Below are 17664 nucleotides of genomic sequence, written 5' to 3' on the forward strand. Positions count from 1 at the left end.
CAGTGTTGCCATGCTGACGTTCTCCCCCCCAACCCACCCCCCCCATAATTCTATTTTGAGTTTGTGGGTCGGAAGAAGGAAAAGGATCGCAAACATAGGTAGATTATTTATTTTAATAGATTTTTATAAAAAATAATTATCAAATACAAAACAAAATTAAAATAGCAGCAGCTTCAATTGTCAGTAAAACTCTCCCTCAAAAAGGGGACAAGGTGTTCCGTGTTTGTTAAAGGTGATCCCATATTCCCACGCCAAAGAGCTAAGTGATTTCGTGAAGAATACATTTCCCTCACTGGCATTCTTTCAGCTCTCCTGCCAGAACAAGAATTTCTCATAAGACAAGCCATACTACCACACCCACAGAAAGGCGGCCTCTGCGCTGGGAGAACGAGATGGTTCAAATGCTAGACCATCTGTCCGAGGGAAATGCAGACAGCAATCAGGGAATCAGGCGGATAAGAAATGTTTCCATCTCGACACTTGAAGCCCCAGAGGCCTGAAATTTAGTGCCACCACCCATCCTGAGGTCTCAGAAGAAGAAGAAGAGTTGGTTCTTATATGCCGCTTTTCCCTACTCGAAGGAGGCTCAAAGCGGCTTACAATCGCCTTCCCTTTCCTCTCCCCACAACAGACACCCTGTGGGGTGGGTGAGGCTGAGAGAGCGCTGATATCACTGCTCAGTCAGAACAGTTTTATCAGTGCTGTGGAGAGCCCAAGGTCACCCAGATGGTTGCATGTGGGGGAGCGCAGAATCGAACCTGGCATGCCAGATTAGCTGTCCGCACTCCTAACCACTACACCAAACTGGCTCTCACACAAAAGGACTGCTTGAAGGGTTGGAGAGACAGCGAATTTTCTGAAGGCGTTAATGTCGTTCACCCTTTTCCCGGCAAACAACTCAATCAAGATTGTCCCCCAAGACAGGGCTCTATTGCTCTCCAGGTGCAAGAAGCCACAGGACTGAAGCTGTAGGGCAGGGATAGTCAACCTGCAGCCCTCCAGATATCCATGGACTACAATTCCCAAGAGCCCCAGGGGCTCATGGGAATTGTAGTCCATGGACATCTGGAGGGCCGCAGTTTGACTACCCCTGCTGTAGGGCATCTTTTACTGGCCCAAATCCAGTTAGCTGTTTGTTTTAAAAGATTTTAAAAAGCAACACCAATCCATTGTCTCATAGAAGGGTTATTTCTCAAGCACAGGTGCTCGGGGGGGGGGGGATCAAATTCTTATATGGACATCGGATGAGGAAAAATTCTTGGATTTGGCTCGAGGACAAGGACCATGCAAAGTCTACACAAAGACTCCTGATCTCCCCCACCCCCACCCCTTTTCAATCCCGGTAAAGCTTATTCCTGGGGTCATAGGACCATAGAAGAATAACCAAAGATGTTCCTTGTTCTCCACAATCAAACACACCGGCATCTTCCATCTGGGAGATGTACCAGCTGTCTCTTGCCTGGCAGACTGCCCAGTTCCCAGCATGGGAAGGTAAGATAAGGGAAGGTCTGTGATGGACGTCACACTGATTCTGGGGAAGGGAAAGGACTTGCGCCTTCTGTAGCCGTTCAGTGGTATCCTGGTCTTTCCACTCTGCTGCTTGCTGTGCAGACAATAAAGAGCACAAGTTGGCCATTTGGGAATCTGAACAGCTGCAGCTCTTGGGCATCTCCTTGGGTACGAAATGCAGTGTTTAAAGCTGAGCTCCAGGCCTCACCCCCCCCCCCCCCGCACCCTCTGCACACCATGCCAGGAGGCTGGGCTAAGTGGACCTCTGGTCTGATCCAGCAAAGGAAAACCAAGGGCTGCACCAAGGGGCAGAGGCGAGGGGGGGCAGTTCAGTGGGAAGAAACTGCTAATCCAACATATTAATAACCCATCACAGATCTTGTATTCTGGCTGGCTGCCCTTCTAAGGAGCTGGGGGAGGATGCTTTTTTAATTTAGGATATTTCTGTCCTGCATCACACAGTACCAAAGGTGGCTTTTTTTTGTGTGTTTTGGCTTGAAGGGTCCACAGGGCCCTCTATAATCCCAAGGGCCGTTTTGTACATGGGATAGCATAGCCAGGCACACACACAACAAGGAGCTACAGGATGTCCTGGCTCCCCGATGAGCACATAGCATGAGTTTCTGAACATGCATTTCTTTCAGTCACACATTTCATTTTTTTTAAAGCAAAGTTTGAGTCCAGTGGATGCAAAAGAGATCATAGCTGGGATTGGGTTAGGGCAGTCATTGAGATCTGTGAATTGCCACAAATAAGCACAAATGCAGGAGTCAGCAAGCAGACATGAGAAGAAGTTTGAGTCCAGTGTCAGCGTTGACATTGGGCTCAAAGCATCTCATGTCTGTGAACTCTTGTATTCGTATGCTTATTTATGGCATCTTCACTCTAGCCAGCCCTTCCTGGCAATTAAGCCCCCCCCCCCACCTCTCTCTCTTTCTGTAATGGTTGAGGATATTCTGTTTCACTGTATCTGAGGAAGTGTGCATGCACACAAAAACTTGTTCCTTGAATAAATCTTGGATAGTCTCAAAGGTGCCCCTTGGTTCTGCTGCGTCAGACCAACCCAGCCACCCACCTGAATCTATCTGCATTTTTTTGTTGAACATCGAAAAATGCAACATGTTGAGCAGCCTTAAGCATTTCCACATTTTATCTTCTTATATAGAAAATTATTTTCTAGACAACACGATTGCAGCAATACCCCTGAAAACACATTGAGGGTTTTTTTAAAAAATTAAATGACATGAAATGACATCAAGGGGGTACAGAATAAATGCCATGAGAGGCCAACCTGTGGTAGGCAAATGTCTGTGGCTCACAGTGGTCAAGCCCTCCTGGGCATGCAGAAGGTCCCAGGTTCAATACCTGGCATTGCCAATTAAAAGGATCAGGTAGAAGGTGTTGTGAAAAACATCTCCTTGAGACCACCACTGCCAGTCCGAATAGACAACTCGGTCCTTGAAGGACCCATGGTCTAATTCCGTAAAATTCAAAGAAAATGGCTAGCAGCAGGAACTCATGACGGCTGTGTCGTCACCCTACCTGGCTCTGGCATTGGCAGCATGGATGATGGTTTTAGCAGCCAAGCTGATGGGCAGCTGGAGCAGCAGGCTGAGCATTGCTCTCCTTCATGGCCAGGAAGCATCTGGTCATGAGGCTGCGAGTGTGCCTCGTAGCCAGCTTCTAGGAGCGAGCACTCTAGGGGCCAGCCCAATCCGGGTGCACCCAGCTTTGCTTCAGACACCGGGACACCGCTCCTCCCACAGTGGCTCTGCCGAAATATTAGAACCACTAATGGTTAAAGATATTCCAATAAAGTTGCCTTTAGTCACACTAAATGCATTTCAGACTTTCTTTTAATCTGGAAGAACTAGTACATCATCACATCATAAAGCACAGTAAGATGATAAATATCTTCACTTTAACATCCTCGAATGGAGTAAGAGAATTAGCGCTCCAGATATGAACCAGTTTCACACGTCTTCCTCAGCTCATCCATAAATTACACACAGCTACACAAAGCCAAATTGAGCATATGGTCTCTTAGACAGCAAAAAAAAAAAAAAAAAAGGATTCAATTTGTGTTCAGTTTGACTTTGTGTGGTTGTGTGTAATTTATGAATGAGCTGAGGAAGACTTGAGAAACCTGCTCATATCTAGGGTGCTAATTCCCTTACTCACTGTGTTCTATGTTAAAGTAAAGGCATTTTTCATCTTACTGTGCTTCACAGTGTGAAAATGTACAATTTCTTCTGGATTAATATATACATATTCCAATAAAGTTTACTTCAACCACAGTAAATGTATTTCAGTCTTATATATAAATAATTGAGTCCCATGATTTTCTTCTTTGATTATTGTATCATTCTGTGTGATTTTCTTTTGCATTGCTAATTCAGTAGAAGGCAGGTTTACACATGTGGAATGGATGCCACCAAGAACCCAAGAAGTATACACTGGTGACAGGAGCTGTGGAAGGCATCTCAGCCTAAGTGGACATTGAGTCAAGCCCATAATTCCAGCTGCTGCCTGATACTGATTGAACCTCCCCACATGCATTGATTCTAGCCCACAATAAATTCCCCAACAACACACCAAATGCACACCTGCAATAAATAATGAAGAATCATATTCATATCTTAGATAAAAAAAAAACTGAAGCTCAAAATTTCCCAGAAATGTATATCACAGAATTGTTTCTAATATTGAATGTGTTTAATAGTTCTGGGAACTCATGGTTCATGTCAGATTATCCTGATGCTGCCAAAACATTCTCTATTCATGATCTGTGCTCTGGAAGGCAGCATGAAACTGCAACCAAACATACCCTGTAGTGGAATAGCTGAAGCCGTAGAGCACAATGGACCTCAAAAAAAGATTAAGTGGGGCGCAAAATGGGTTCAGATACGAGGCTCTCAACACCATGTTTTCTTTGCAACGCTAAGAAAGCCCTTTGTGAATGGGGAGCGTGACCCACAGGCCCATGCTCCCCATAGTTGCGCCCTGCAGAGATTGGCCAAGGATGGTGGGCAAAGCTCTTTCAGCACAGATTTTTCTCCATTACTGATCTTCTCACTGAGGAAGAGCTGCTCCAGGGTTCCCCCAGAATATGTTGGGAAATCTCTGGTCTAGAGTAACATCTTGAGCATTCTGGAGCAGCGGATCTAGCCTGGACAGTCAACAGCACTGGCCTGCATTAGTGCTCAGCAGGAAAGAAGCCCACACTAGTTCCACTCACAATGTTAAATCAACAGCACTAAAACATCTCCGGGTAGCCCTTTTGCAGGCTTTTCAGTGGCCCCTTGCCCGTGGTTACACTATCCCACTGACCAAGCATGGGGATTGGTTTGGGCTTTTTTTTTTGCTCAGACACAAACAGCTGCTACTTCACATGCACGGGAAGGAAGGATGGCTAGGCTCCTAAAACAAATCTGAAGGCCCTTCACCTGGGGATTTCTTTGCAAGGCTACCTTAGTGCGTGGCCGCTTCCGTGTTGAACAGCAGGGGCTTTTCTTTAAAGGCAACACTTTTTTAAAAACAAATGCACATCTGCAGTGTCTCTGCTGCAGGATTTGGCTTGAGGATACGCCCAAAACTGCTTGGAATGTAGTGGTGGTGGAGATTGGGAAGCAGGCACCCATTATGCCAAAAGGCATTTCTCGGGGGAGCGTATACAATAAGAATCCAGCGGGGAAACTTTCCGATCGGCACTGGGAATCTCTGCACGCTGAAAGCCACAATGCCCTGGGGAGGAGACTATGGGCGGATCTTGTCACACTAGCCGTCTTGCGCGAACGGAAAGCAGCGGGGGGGAATGGCTTGTTCTCAGGCCAGCTCTTTAAAGCACGCTCCTCACACCTATCGCCTGGTATGGTACAGTCTCAGGGAAACACACCTGAGTTCACCTGTCCTGCTGTGTGCATAAATTGGCCTCAGCAGTGCCTCTGGAAATCCTTCTCACCCCCTGACCACCCCTGTTGGGGAGGCTGTTTTCCCTCCTCACGGGCGGTTCCTTCACAGCAGCACGTTCTCAGCTTAATGAACAGCAAATAAAAAATATAATATAGATTTGTCATAAAATTATGCTTAAATATTTGCAGACAGGTCCCTTTTCTCTTCCTCCCCTCCTCCCCCCGCCCCTTTTGCTAAATCAAGCCCTAGATAGTAAAAGGAGAGGGGTGGTGGTGGAGGAAGCTAAAAATCAGAGCAGGGAGAAATGGCCGTGAGGCGGCAGACCATCATACAGGAAAAGAAGGAAGGGGTCCTAGGAGCCTGTCCCAAAGCCAGGTTGCGAAGGGAGCTGAGGAGGCTGGAGTAGGCCCTTGACCAGGGTTTCAGTCATGACTGGATGTGCTCCCCCCACCCCCTCCAATGTCTCCAGCTCTCTCCTTAGCCCCCTCCTCACTGCTTTCCTTCTGCACCGCACCTCATAGCGCTAGGCCTCAATGACCAGGCCAGTGCCTTTTCCTCAGCCCTCCCAGTTGCCCCCTTTGCACTTCCTCCGCAATTCTTGACTCTTCCTCCGAGTTCGAGCCCTGGCAGCACAGGCCGTCCCGGCTGCTGTTATTGATTCTCTTCTGCCCCTGGGTCCCGGCAGCTGCACTCGTCCTGGTCGCAGTCGTCAGGAAAGGGAACCACCTGAAAGGGATCAGAGGACAAAATGGCTCCGGAACCAAGGCCTGGCTAAGGAAGTGAATGGAGCACCCCGCAAAAGCAAGGGTTCTTCGTGAAGTTCAGGAACTGGCCTAGTACTCTCTGCCCTAGAAGCTGATGAGGTACAGCCACACCTGAAGCCTACGTACAAATGAAAGTCTTCGACAAAGATGCAAACACAAACCAGCTCAGAGCCCAGAAATTGTCTCCTTCGAGTCAGCCTGAAGATTGTTGAGAACTCTGAGGACTCCCTGACCAGAAATGGTTTATCCCGGTAGCATCTGGAGCACGTCCTTTGGGCTCTGCACTTCGAGGGGCCCTGCAGTGCTGGATGGTTTGGGAGCCTTAGGGGGGGTCCTCGTACTTATGCAGCTTGTGGGCTGCAAAAATGAGCATGCACATCGCTCACTGAATATGTGTGCAGTCCGCAAGCTGTGTAAGGGTGAAGATCCCCTTGAGATGTCATGCTTGTGTGTCCCACCAAGGTTTGAGAAAAGTTTTCAGCCAAGTGAAATTGTTGGTTGCTTCCAAAGTTCCCACTACCCCTGGGAGGGGGCCCTGCAGTTACTTGTACAATGATCGTAATGAAAGGTGGGATTATGCAATCAAAATGCAATCAAGATCAAAAGGTCCCAAGTCCTCATAGGACTGTGGAGCCATGGCTGTGAATTAGCTAGGCAGGTGTTCTTTCAAGGTAGGAAGAATTGGGGGAGGGGGGTTGTACCCCACTTTTTACCACCCAAAGGAGGCTCAGAACGGCTCACAATCCTACCCCTTCTCTCCCCACAACAGACACCCTGTGAGGCAGGTGAGGCTGAGAGAGCTCTGAGAGAACTGGGACTGGCCCAAGGTCACTTAGCTAGTTGCATGTGGAACAGTGGGGAATCTGCCACTCTTAACTGCTAAACCATGCTGGCTCTTGAAGTTTGCTGGTCAAAAGAGATCAAAAACTTGCATCTCTATGGAAACCCCCAGGCTAGAATTTACATTATATTTAGAAAGGCTTCCATGCTGCTGGTGGGCCTGGCCTCAGTAAGTCTTCCCTGAAAGGCCAAAACAGCCCTTGAAAAGGCCTTGTCTCTTTTTCTGACAGCAACCAAGGCTTGAAGGCTAGCAATACTGTTGGGGTTGCCAACCAAAACCACTGAGTGATCACTGCTTCTATTCTCCCCCATATTTGTTGTAGGATTCCAGATTGTTCTCCAAATTTCTGGCTTTTCTCACGCTATCTAGGAAGCTATGCCAGATTGGAGTTAGTTCTGTGTTGTCTTACTACAGTGATCTAGTATTGGGGGGCGTTCACATAAGATGGCCAATAACGTTTTTAAAAGTGGCAAGCCAACTATTTGTGTCATTCTGCCTAGGATTGAAAAATTTCAAACACTTTTGTGTGTCTTCAGAAATCCATGCAAGCAGGAACGTGACTTAATGATATATAACAGGTTGCTAAAGCGTGAACCGCATGCTGTGATCCATTACCTTGTGGCAAAAGGTCATCGATATTAATCCGTTCAGGGCAGCTTGCATACTCTTTTTATCGCTTGGGATGATATCACAGTGTATCCTTGTTATACAAAACATACCTCTGGCTTGCCTCTTGGCATCCCAAAACTGAGAAGTCTGAGAAAAGCCAGAGGTAAGGGCAAGGAAATTAAACATGTTTCCCTGCTCTCTGTTATCTTATTCCGAGGGCAAATGGTTTCCTCATGGGGGAACACTCCTCCCTCTGCCGTAATGTCTGGGGTGGCTTGCCAAGGGCATCCTTAAAATCACGTGGACAATTTTCACACCAGCAGTGGACTCCAAAAACATCTGGCAAGGAAGCTCACCGTATGTTTGGGAACATTTATCGAGCCACTTCTATCGAAGGTTACCGGAGGTCAAGAGGAGCCTTTAAACATTTTTTAAATCTTCATCCTGATCCTCCCTTTCTTTCTCGTATTATGTCTTGGCCATTCTCAAGAGGGGCCATATGGTCCCATGGGGGGCCCTGGCACATCTGAAGAGAATGTGAGAAGGGGAGCCCAAAGAGTTTATGGGGTCCCTGGTGACTAAACTGATGAAATGACCCTTTTTGTGACGTATGATGTAATTAATTGCCAGAAAGTTCAACCTTTGTCCAGGGAAAAAGAAATAATGTAACTTGTGCCTTTGTGTCAGCTTGAATCAGGGGTAGTCAAACTGCGGCCCTCCAGATGTCCATGGACTACAATTCCCATGAGCCCCTGCCAGCATTTGCTGGCAGGGGCTCATGGGAATTGTAGTCAGACATCTGGAGGGCCACAGTTTGACTACCGCTGGCTTGAATTAATGCATTCAAGGGGGGGGGGGGGAGAAACTGAATGCACATGCTTCTCTTGGTTGAATGTGCTAGAAATCGGTCTTGCATATATATTAGACAAGGTATGTCAAGCCCTTCTCAGCATTCCTACCACTGAAAAACCCCTGAAACATTCTTCAGGCTTAAAGAAACCCCAGAAGTGATGCCAGCAGGACACACTTCTTGCCACACCCTCAGAAGTCACATGTCAACAGAAGTGACATCCCCAGGCACTACCACAGGATGGGACATCACCAGGCCAGTCTCACGGCACAGGAAGTGACAACACAGACATTTTCAGATGATTTGTAAACAGAGCCATACCTGCCCTCTGGGCTGGCTACCAGTTTGCTCTTCTTCACCAGAGGGAGCCTGCAGAAACAGGGCTGGGGCAGGCCTATGCTGCCTCATCACCCCCACCTGCAGTTAAGGTAAAATGAGAGTTCTTAACTCTCTGGACTCCAGTTACTACCAAGTGCAACAAAGTCTGGGACAGCAAGGGTTCCTATTGGCTGGTGCCCCTCCCCATCCCACTCCCTCCAAGCCCATCATTGGCCATTTTGGGAGGGGGCAGGTTGGGTTGACATGGCCATATATGGTGATATCACGATCATTCAAAAAAATTAACTCCTACCCAATTGGTGAAACCCTTCCGGGGCTGTCACAAAACCCCAGGATTTCATAAAACCCCGGTTGAAAAAACTTGGCTTAGGCCTTTTTTAGCCTTGCTCATTGTACAAGTGACCAGCCTGCAACAGGGGGCCCTAGAACCCGAGAAGGGTCGTGACCCCCCTAAATAAAGGCTGAAAATGGCTGCCATATCTGCACAGATAAACCTCACTGGACACAGAGAGCAGCCCCATAAGATTTCAGTAGCTTGGATTCCATGGTTCCATTTGGTTAGCGGTCGTGTTTCTCTCCAGTGCAAAACACCTTCCTCTTGCTTGGGAGTAGGGAATATTTTTTTTGCATGCAGATGTTTCCAGATTTCAACCTTGGAAACTGAAGCTAGTAGGGGATATGTAATGTGAATCAGGCTGGCGTCTCCCCGATCTGTCTTGCACTATATATCTGACCAGCTCACCCCTTAAAAATTGCATGGGGGGGGGGCAAGAGCCAGCTTGGTGTAGTGGTTAGGAGCGTAGACTTCTAATCTGGTGAGCCGGGTTCGATTCCCTGCTCTTCCTCCACATGCAACCAGCTGGGTGACCTTGTGCTTATCACGACTGTGATAAAGCCATTCTGACTAAGCAGCAATCTCAGGGCTCTCTCAGCCTCACCCACCTCACAGGGTGTCTGTTGTGGGGAGAGGAAAGGGAAGGCGATTGGAAGCCACTTTGAGACTCCTTCTGGAAAATGGCATATAAGAACCAACTCTTCTTCTTCTTCTTCTTCAGGTCACACCTTGAAAATTGCCAGTGGATAGGTCTGTTTCTCTCTGTTATCTTCCACAGCCAATCCAGGGCCCTTCAACCCTTTTTAGAGTGAGTTCCGGTCAGACATGTAATGTGAGTCAGGTCAGGGGGATCCTCAAATTAACACACATGGAATTTCAAGTAGAAAGTCTAAAGGCTGTGTAGTGTGGTGTAGTGGTCAAGAGCAGTGCCCTCTAATTTGGAGAACTGGGTTTGATTCCCCACTCCTCCTCCACAGGCAGCCAGTGGGGTGACCTTGGGCCAGTCACAGTTCTTCCCGAGCTCTCTCAGCCCCACCCACTTCCCAGGGTGCCTGCTGTGGCAATAGGAAAGGAAGGCAATTTTAAGTCACTTTGCGACTCCTTCAGGTAGTGAAAAGCGGGGTATAAAAGTCGACTCTTCTTCTTAAGAAGACAATTCTCTGCTTGAGACTTTATGAGAGCCACTTCTTGCCAGAGAGAGCATTCCTGCACCAGTGGTATAAGACTGTGTCGTATGATCAGCACAAGCAGAGATATATGCAACTCCTCTGGCAAAGGAGGGCTGTGTGCACCCGCTCCCCAGCCGGCTTCCTTTCCTGAGTGTAGCAAACAACTGAGCTGCAGCAGTGGGCTGCCAGTGGTGGGCTTTGAAACGCCCCCCCTCCCCCCCCCGCCAGCCAGCCCCCAGTCACGAGCTTCATACAAAACAAGCTCAAGACTCTGAATCTTGGCTTGGGGGCTTTTCAGATCTTTTTTTTTAATTCAATCTGATGATGAAAGGGTCAGATCAATCTTTGAGAAAACAAACCTTTTTCTCTCCCTCCTGGATCAGTTGAGATAAACAAAAGGGGCCGATTAGGGATTCTGCAAGAGAGCCCAATTACACGGCGGGGATGGAATGGCATGTTCTTACCACCTGTTTGGTTTGGCCTGAGGACACCCCACCATTATGTCCCCCCCCCCCCCCATGCAGCAAACCCCCTTGCTCCATCGCCAAGGAATTAATCAGTTCCACCCTACAGCGTGTCCTCAGGGCAGCCAGGGCTCCAGGTGACCCCTGCTTTCCGTGGAAAACAATGCCCAAGGGTTTTTACAAAACCCACCTACCCAAGCTCTTTCCCCCCCCTCCCCAGCCCAACCTGGTACAGTCTTCAAAATGCTAGCAACAACATTAGAAGGGAACCAGATTGTCACCAATTCACACAAACAGCAGCCAAGCCAGGCTTCACTCAAGCAAGGTGTCTGGGAGGTCTTCACCAGCTTGTTTCTTTTCCAAAGCATCTTTGCCCTGAAACCCCTCTGTCATGCAGTTAAAGGACTATATCTCATACTGCAGCCCCTGGTCACAAAGCCCCAGTAGACTCTGCTCTTTTGTAAAAAAAAGTTGCTCTGGTCTTAAATTCCACCCAGCCTGGTGGAACGCCCCCCAGAAGAGATCAAGGCCTCGCAGGACCTTAAAACAGTTCTGCAGGGCCTGCAAGACAGAGCTGTTCTGCCAGGCCTATAGCTGAGGCCTAATAACCACTTTTTGCTGGCCTCTCTGTCTATGACCCATCCAACTCAGTGCTATCTGAATGAATTTTATTCCTCCTCCCTCCTTTTTTTCACTCGGTACTGGAAGAGAATGTAGCCTGAAGTGAAGATCCGAACCTGAACCCCAGAAGACCCTAGCCTTCAATGTAAAGCTGCTGTGAAATAGTTTTATTTTAGTCTGCCCCTCACCTACCTTCCTGGAGGAGACCGTGGAGGAGCAACAGTCACCCCCATCGTACCGACAGTAGGCTCGGTTGTTGATGGTGTCACACCAGCCATCAGCTAGGAAAGGCTATAAAAAAGAGAGAGAAATGAGCATTCAGTGAACAGAAAGCGACCAAAACAACAAAGAGGCCTGTGTGATACGGAAGACCACACATTCGGTGCCACACGCCAGCCATATCACAGACTTTCGACAACAGTGAGAATCAATGCAAACAAAGATAGGGCACTGTTTTGATGCACGTGTGCTATATGAAAAGAAAAATGCACATGGAACGAAACGCCGAAAGAGCCACAAGGTCAGTTATGTCAAAAGCAGAACACGATCCTTCCGGAGATGACAAACAGAACATCACTCAAATTTGTGGGAGACTTGGGAGTCCAAATTCCCCCCCTCCCCCATTTTGGCCACTGTCTCCTCTGTTGATGGCCATACTCTCACTGATGGACATGCCTTTTATTTCCAGGGTGATCAGATGAATACTGGATATGCTCTTGTCAAAACCAAACTCCGCTGTGAGCTCCAGGATGTGTAAACTTCAGCTTCAGACCACCGATGAATACAAATGCACCAAATGCCTCCCGAGAAACTTATAATGCAATCCTACACAGAGTGATTCTAGTCCAAATTGATGCATTTCAACGGGTTTGTGCTACAGTAAATCAGTGCGGGATTGCATTGTAATCATCGAAGAAACACTGAATGGAATACACTGGTCTCCTGTTCAGAAGGGTTCAGAAGAAGACTGGTAACAATTGCTTGCAAACCGTCACACAAGTTCAAAGACCAAATCAGACGGACAAAGGCAGGATAACACGTAACAGAACACGAATGGCCATCTATCTTTTGGGGATCACCCGGCTTTTCAAAAGACCCAAGCACACAAGCATGTGAGTCACGTGATGTTCCCACAGGTGTTCCACAAAGTATTTTTTATTATTCCTCAAGGATCATAATTATCCTTCAGGGAGCCGTTTAAAATAGGCCAGTGTGGTTAAGAGCGGCAGCCTCTAATCTGGAGGACCAGGTCTGATTCCCCACTCCTCCACATGCAGCCAGCTGGATGACCTTGGGCCACGGTTCTCTTAAGATCTGTTTTCGCAGCACAGTTCTCTCTGGGCTCTCTCCACCCCACCTATCTCACAGGGTGTCTGTTGTGGGGAGAGGAAGGGAAAGGGGTTGGTAAGCTGCTTTGAGATTCCTTTCGTTGTGGAAAACAAGGGGTTACAAACCAGCTCTTCTTCTTCCCCATGGGGCAGAGGGGAGGAACATTCTCTAAGGCAGGGGTAGTCAACCTGTGGTCCTCCAGGTGTTCATGGACTACAATTCCCATGAGCCCCTGCCAGCAAATGCTGGCAGGGGCTCATGGGAATTGTAGTCTAGGGACATTTGGAGAACCACAGGTTGACTACCCCTGCTCTAAGGCATGGGCGGCCAAACTGTGACTCTCCAGATGTCCCAGTGCTGGCAGAGGCTCATGGGAATTGTAGTCTAGGGACATTTGGAGAACCACAGGTTGACTACCCCTGCTCTAAGGCATGGGCGGCCAAACTGTGACTCTCCAGATGTCCCAGTGCTGGCAGAGGCTCATGGGAACTGTAGTCTAGGGACATTTGGAGAACCACAGTTTGGCCGCCGCTGCTCTAAGGCCACCTGTTTAGTTCATGGCAGGAGGGGCGCCTTTGAGCCAGCAACGTTCAGTTCACCCTCTCAACCACCAGGGGGCTACTGAGCCCCACACACATTGTTCCATGCCTTACCGTGTACTCAACATGATTCTGGAGCATGCGCCATGTGCTATGTTTTATTCCTTTTTGGGGGGGAGGCATCTTTCCCTTCCTTGACTTCACTAAGGAGCGTAAATACATTGATAAAACACTGCAAAATTCAAACACCGATGTAATAGTGTGTGTGTCATTGGGCAAGCAATAAGTTTCTTTTTGCATGGTGCGCGTGTGCTCTTGTACAGCAGTGAAATGTCCCTGAAAGAGGACTGTGGTCAAACGGTAGGTTGTGATCAATTCAGGATTCCTTTTTTTTTTTTCAGTCCACAAATGCTCACTGGCACAAGAGAGGAAAAGCGAGGTCTTGAATCGGCTAAAGGAGCTGAAAACTGCAGCACCAACAGCATGCACAGGGGGTCTGTACAAAATGTAGATATATTTTTTTTAAGGGAGTAAAAGAGGACCCCAAATGCAACCATTCCACTTTGGAGACAAAATCAGGCAACTGAAAACCCAAAACACAGGGAGAAAGTCCATACTTTTAAAGATGTTACTATCACATGTATCAGAACTACCCATGGATCCCCCCCCCCAGTTATGTTCAGTTGCCATGTTGTGTGAATGAGGACAATGTGTATATTTAGCTTGTGCTTACAGCTCCAGTATGTATTTGCCACTGTTCATATTCACCCATACCAAGGCTGCACACCCTTGGTAAATATGTAAATATGCATGTTACCCCTTTTCACACAACAGGGAGTATAGTAGATCGCACATGTTTCGTGTACATGCTCCTGGAATGTACATTTGTAACCTCTGAAAAGGTCACAAGTATCTGGATGCATTATCCCTACTAATATGCTTTTCAGGTTGCCACTAACAGCACAGCAGGCAAAGACATTCTGACCTATCCTGGGATATTCTTTCTTTCTTTTTCTTCCTTTCTAAATAAAACTTTTATTCAGAGACTTTTGAAGAAAGTTTACAAATAGAAAAAATATCAAGAGAGAAATAAAGAGACTTCCAGTCTCCCCTGTTGCACTATGCTAATACAACAAAAAGATATAAAATACTTTTTCCCCTATATTTTTGTATTTTCTCCCTTAGTCCTGGAACCTACAAACCACGGTTGCATTTTTATTTGCATCATGCAGAAAGTCCATAAAAGGTTTCCGACTATCTAAAAATATTGCATTTTTTCTTGATATAGTGGTTAGGAGTGAGGACTTCTAATCTGGCCAGCCGGGTTTGATTCTGTGCTCCCCCACATGCAACCAGCTGGGTGACCTTGGGCTCAGCACTGATAAAGCTGTTCTGACTTTGAGCAGTGATAACAGGGCTCGCTCAGCCTCACCCACCTCACAGGGTGTCTGTTGAGGGGAGAGGCAAGGGAAGGTGAATGTAAGCCGCTTTAAGACTCCTGATAGAGAAAAGTGGCATATACTACTACTATTACTTTTTTTTCTTCTTCTTCAGCCATTTCAGCCAGTTCTACCAACTTTCTACATCCTTCTTCCATTGTTGTGTTGTTGTTTCTCCCCAAATTCTTTTTTCATTAAACCCAAAAGGAATGTCTCTTGTTTAATTTGTATTTCAGTCTTTAGTAGCTTCTGAATCAAGGCATGTATTTGTGTCCAAAAATTTGTTGCCCTCTTACACGTTCACCAAAGATGCAAAAATGTTACTTTGTGTTGTTCATATTTCCGGGCGTATTTTTGAACATTTTTGATAACCTTTCAAGGGACCAGTACCCAAAATACATCATTTAATAAAAAATCACTTTAAGATTAGACTAGAGCTTAATATATGTTTGAGACTCTTTGTCCACATATTTGCCCATTGTTCCAGCAATATATCGTATCCAACATTTTGACCATGTTACCACACATTTTTCACAGAATTATTTGTCTCAAATTTTAGAATCTTATCTTGACTATGCTTTTTATCTGCCTTAAAGCTTTCTAATAGCTGTGCATAAAAGAGCCATTGAGAAGAATGCCCTTCAGCCATGAAGATTTCTCTTGTCCTCAATTTACAATCCTGCTGTGAGAAATCCAATATATCACTATATGTCAACCATTTATCTTTAACCATCATTTCTCTACTGTTGAAAGCTTCTTGTGTAGAAATCCACAAAGGCGCACATAACCTGAATCTATACTATCCCGTATCCTTAAAATGGCACATCTAACATAATGATTTTTAAATTCTAAACTAACTTTAGCTTTGTCATGCCATAAATGTGCTGTCCAAATTTCAGATTGTGTCCTTCTAAAGCCAATGCCCTCGATTCTTCAACTGAATCCAGTCTTTCATCCAAACAGGCCACAAAATACAATTTTAAGTCAGGTAAACCAAAACTGCCTCTTTCCTTTGCATCTTGTAGACCTTTAAATATTACTTTTTTTTCTCTTGCCAGAAAAATCTTTCTTTCTTTCTTTCTTTCTTTCTTTCTTTCTTTCTTTCTTTCTTTCTTTCTCTCTCTCTCTCTCTCTCTTTCTCTCATCCCCTCTCTATCTCCTTCTTTCTATTGTTCTTTCTTTCTCTTTTTTCTTTCTTTCTCTCTCTCTCTCTCTCTCTCTCTCTCTCTTTCTCTCATCCCCTCTCTATCTCCTTCTTTCTATTGTTCTCTCTCTCTTTTTTCTTTCTTTCTTTCTTTCTTTCTTTCTTTCTTTCTTTCTTTCTTTCTTTCTTTCTTTCTTTCTGTCTTTCTCTCTCTCTCTTTCTCTTTCTTTCTCTCTCTCTCTCTTTCTCTCATCCCCTCTCTCTCCTTCTTTCTATTGTTCTTTCTTTCTCTCTCTTTTTCTTTCTTTCTCTCTCTCTCTCTCTTTCATCCCCTCTCTATCTCCTTCTTTCTATTGTTCTCTCTCTCTCTTTTTCTTTCTTTCTTTCTTTCTTTCTTTCTTTCTTTCTTCCTTTCTTCCTTTCTTCCTTTCTTCCTTTCTTCCTTTCTTCCTTTCTTCCTTTCTTATTCCATGAGGCAGAGGGTTTGTTTCTCTCATTTTCTGACTCACTGGGAAAACCAAAAATCCACTTCCTACATCGTCTCCATATAATTATTACAAACAATCACCCGTTGCCCTCGATGCAGCAAACTAAAATGAGTTCCAGATCAGTGTCTTTAGGCAGGAGGTGCTGACGTGCCGAAAATGTTTGTCCTCACTATATACATATGACCGCTAATTGCTCCCTTCCCACCCCCCAAACTGCCAAAAACATACCCAAGTCTGAAACAAATACCAGGCTTCTATGACAACCCTGGAGAAACATGACAGCTCAGGCTAAAAATTATCCTGAGGGGAAGAAAATAAGACCGAAAAATAAGGGCTGGTTGATTGCATTGAGTACTGGAAGAGCCTGGAACATGCTGGAGGAAACCAGTTTGTGCCATTTGCTGCCAAAGCCATTTCAGGTCATTCACACGTTTTTGCTGCTCTGTGCTTTAGACCCACAAATGTGTTGATAAAACCTGCGAGAGCCAGCTTGGTGTAGTGGTTAGGAGCACGGACTTCTAATCTGGAAAGCTGGGTTTGATTCCCCGCTCCCCCACATGCAGCCAGCTGGGTGACCTGGGGCTCCCCACAGCACTGATAAAACTGTTCTGACCGGGCAGCGATATCAGGGCTCTCTCAGCCTCACCAACCTCACAGGGTGTCTGTTGTGGGGAGGTGAAAGGGAAGGTGAATGTAAGCCACTTTGAGACTCCTTTGGGTAGAGAAAAGCAGCATATAAAAACCAGCTCTTCTTCTTCAGTAATATCAGGGCTGTCTCAGCCTCACCTCCCTCACAGGGTGTCTGTTGTGGGGAGAGGAAAGGGAAGGCGACTGTAAGCCACTTTGAGACTCCTTCGGGTAGAGAAAAGTGGTATATAAGAACCAACTCTTCTCTTCTTCAAAAGGCAACTTGATGTTTGTGCATATGATCACATTAACAAAATTGTGCAGTATGATGATGCACACAGCTGCCTACACATTGGTGCAATACTAAGCCAAACTCAATACAGCTGCACATACGATCAGAGCATTTTATCAATGTGTATGTAATGTTTACAGGGGAATGAGACCCACATTGATTGAGAGAACTAAAAGTTGTAGCAAACTGTAGGTGCAAAACACTTTGAAGAAAATTGGGACCTATAAAACAGACCAGTGGAGCATTCCTAAAGCATCATTTCCACTTCAGAAGCAGGTGCAGGAAATTTCAAAATTCAGGGAGAAATGTCAATGAGGATTTTGGAAGCATCCGTATTTTAAATGGGCGAGACGACTCATTAATACAAGCCACGTTCACGTTATCCTTGAATGAG

General features: G+C 46.2%; 1 protein-coding gene across 3 annotated transcripts in view; it reads right to left on the bottom strand.

Moving 5' to 3' along the window:
* Positions 1–3681: 3681 nt before the first annotated feature.
* The window catches only part of PAPPA2 (pappalysin 2), a 133318-nt gene continuing 119335 nt past the window's right edge, over positions 3682–17664 (bottom strand). For all 3 annotated transcript variants that reach the window (XM_077332507.1, XM_077332508.1, XM_077332505.1), the window contains 2 exons: positions 11605–11703; positions 3682–6147 (listed from right to left, as the gene is read on the bottom strand). In XM_077332507.1, the coding sequence (XP_077188622.1) occupies positions 6073–6147; positions 11605–11703 (174 nt within the window). In that variant the 3' untranslated portion in view covers positions 3682–6072. The remainder of the gene's footprint in view (positions 6148–11604; positions 11704–17664) is intronic.

This window comes from Paroedura picta, chromosome 4 (assembly GCF_049243985.1).
Source record: "Paroedura picta isolate Pp20150507F chromosome 4, Ppicta_v3.0, whole genome shotgun sequence".
Taxonomy (NCBI): Eukaryota; Metazoa; Chordata; class Lepidosauria; order Squamata; family Gekkonidae; genus Paroedura; species Paroedura picta.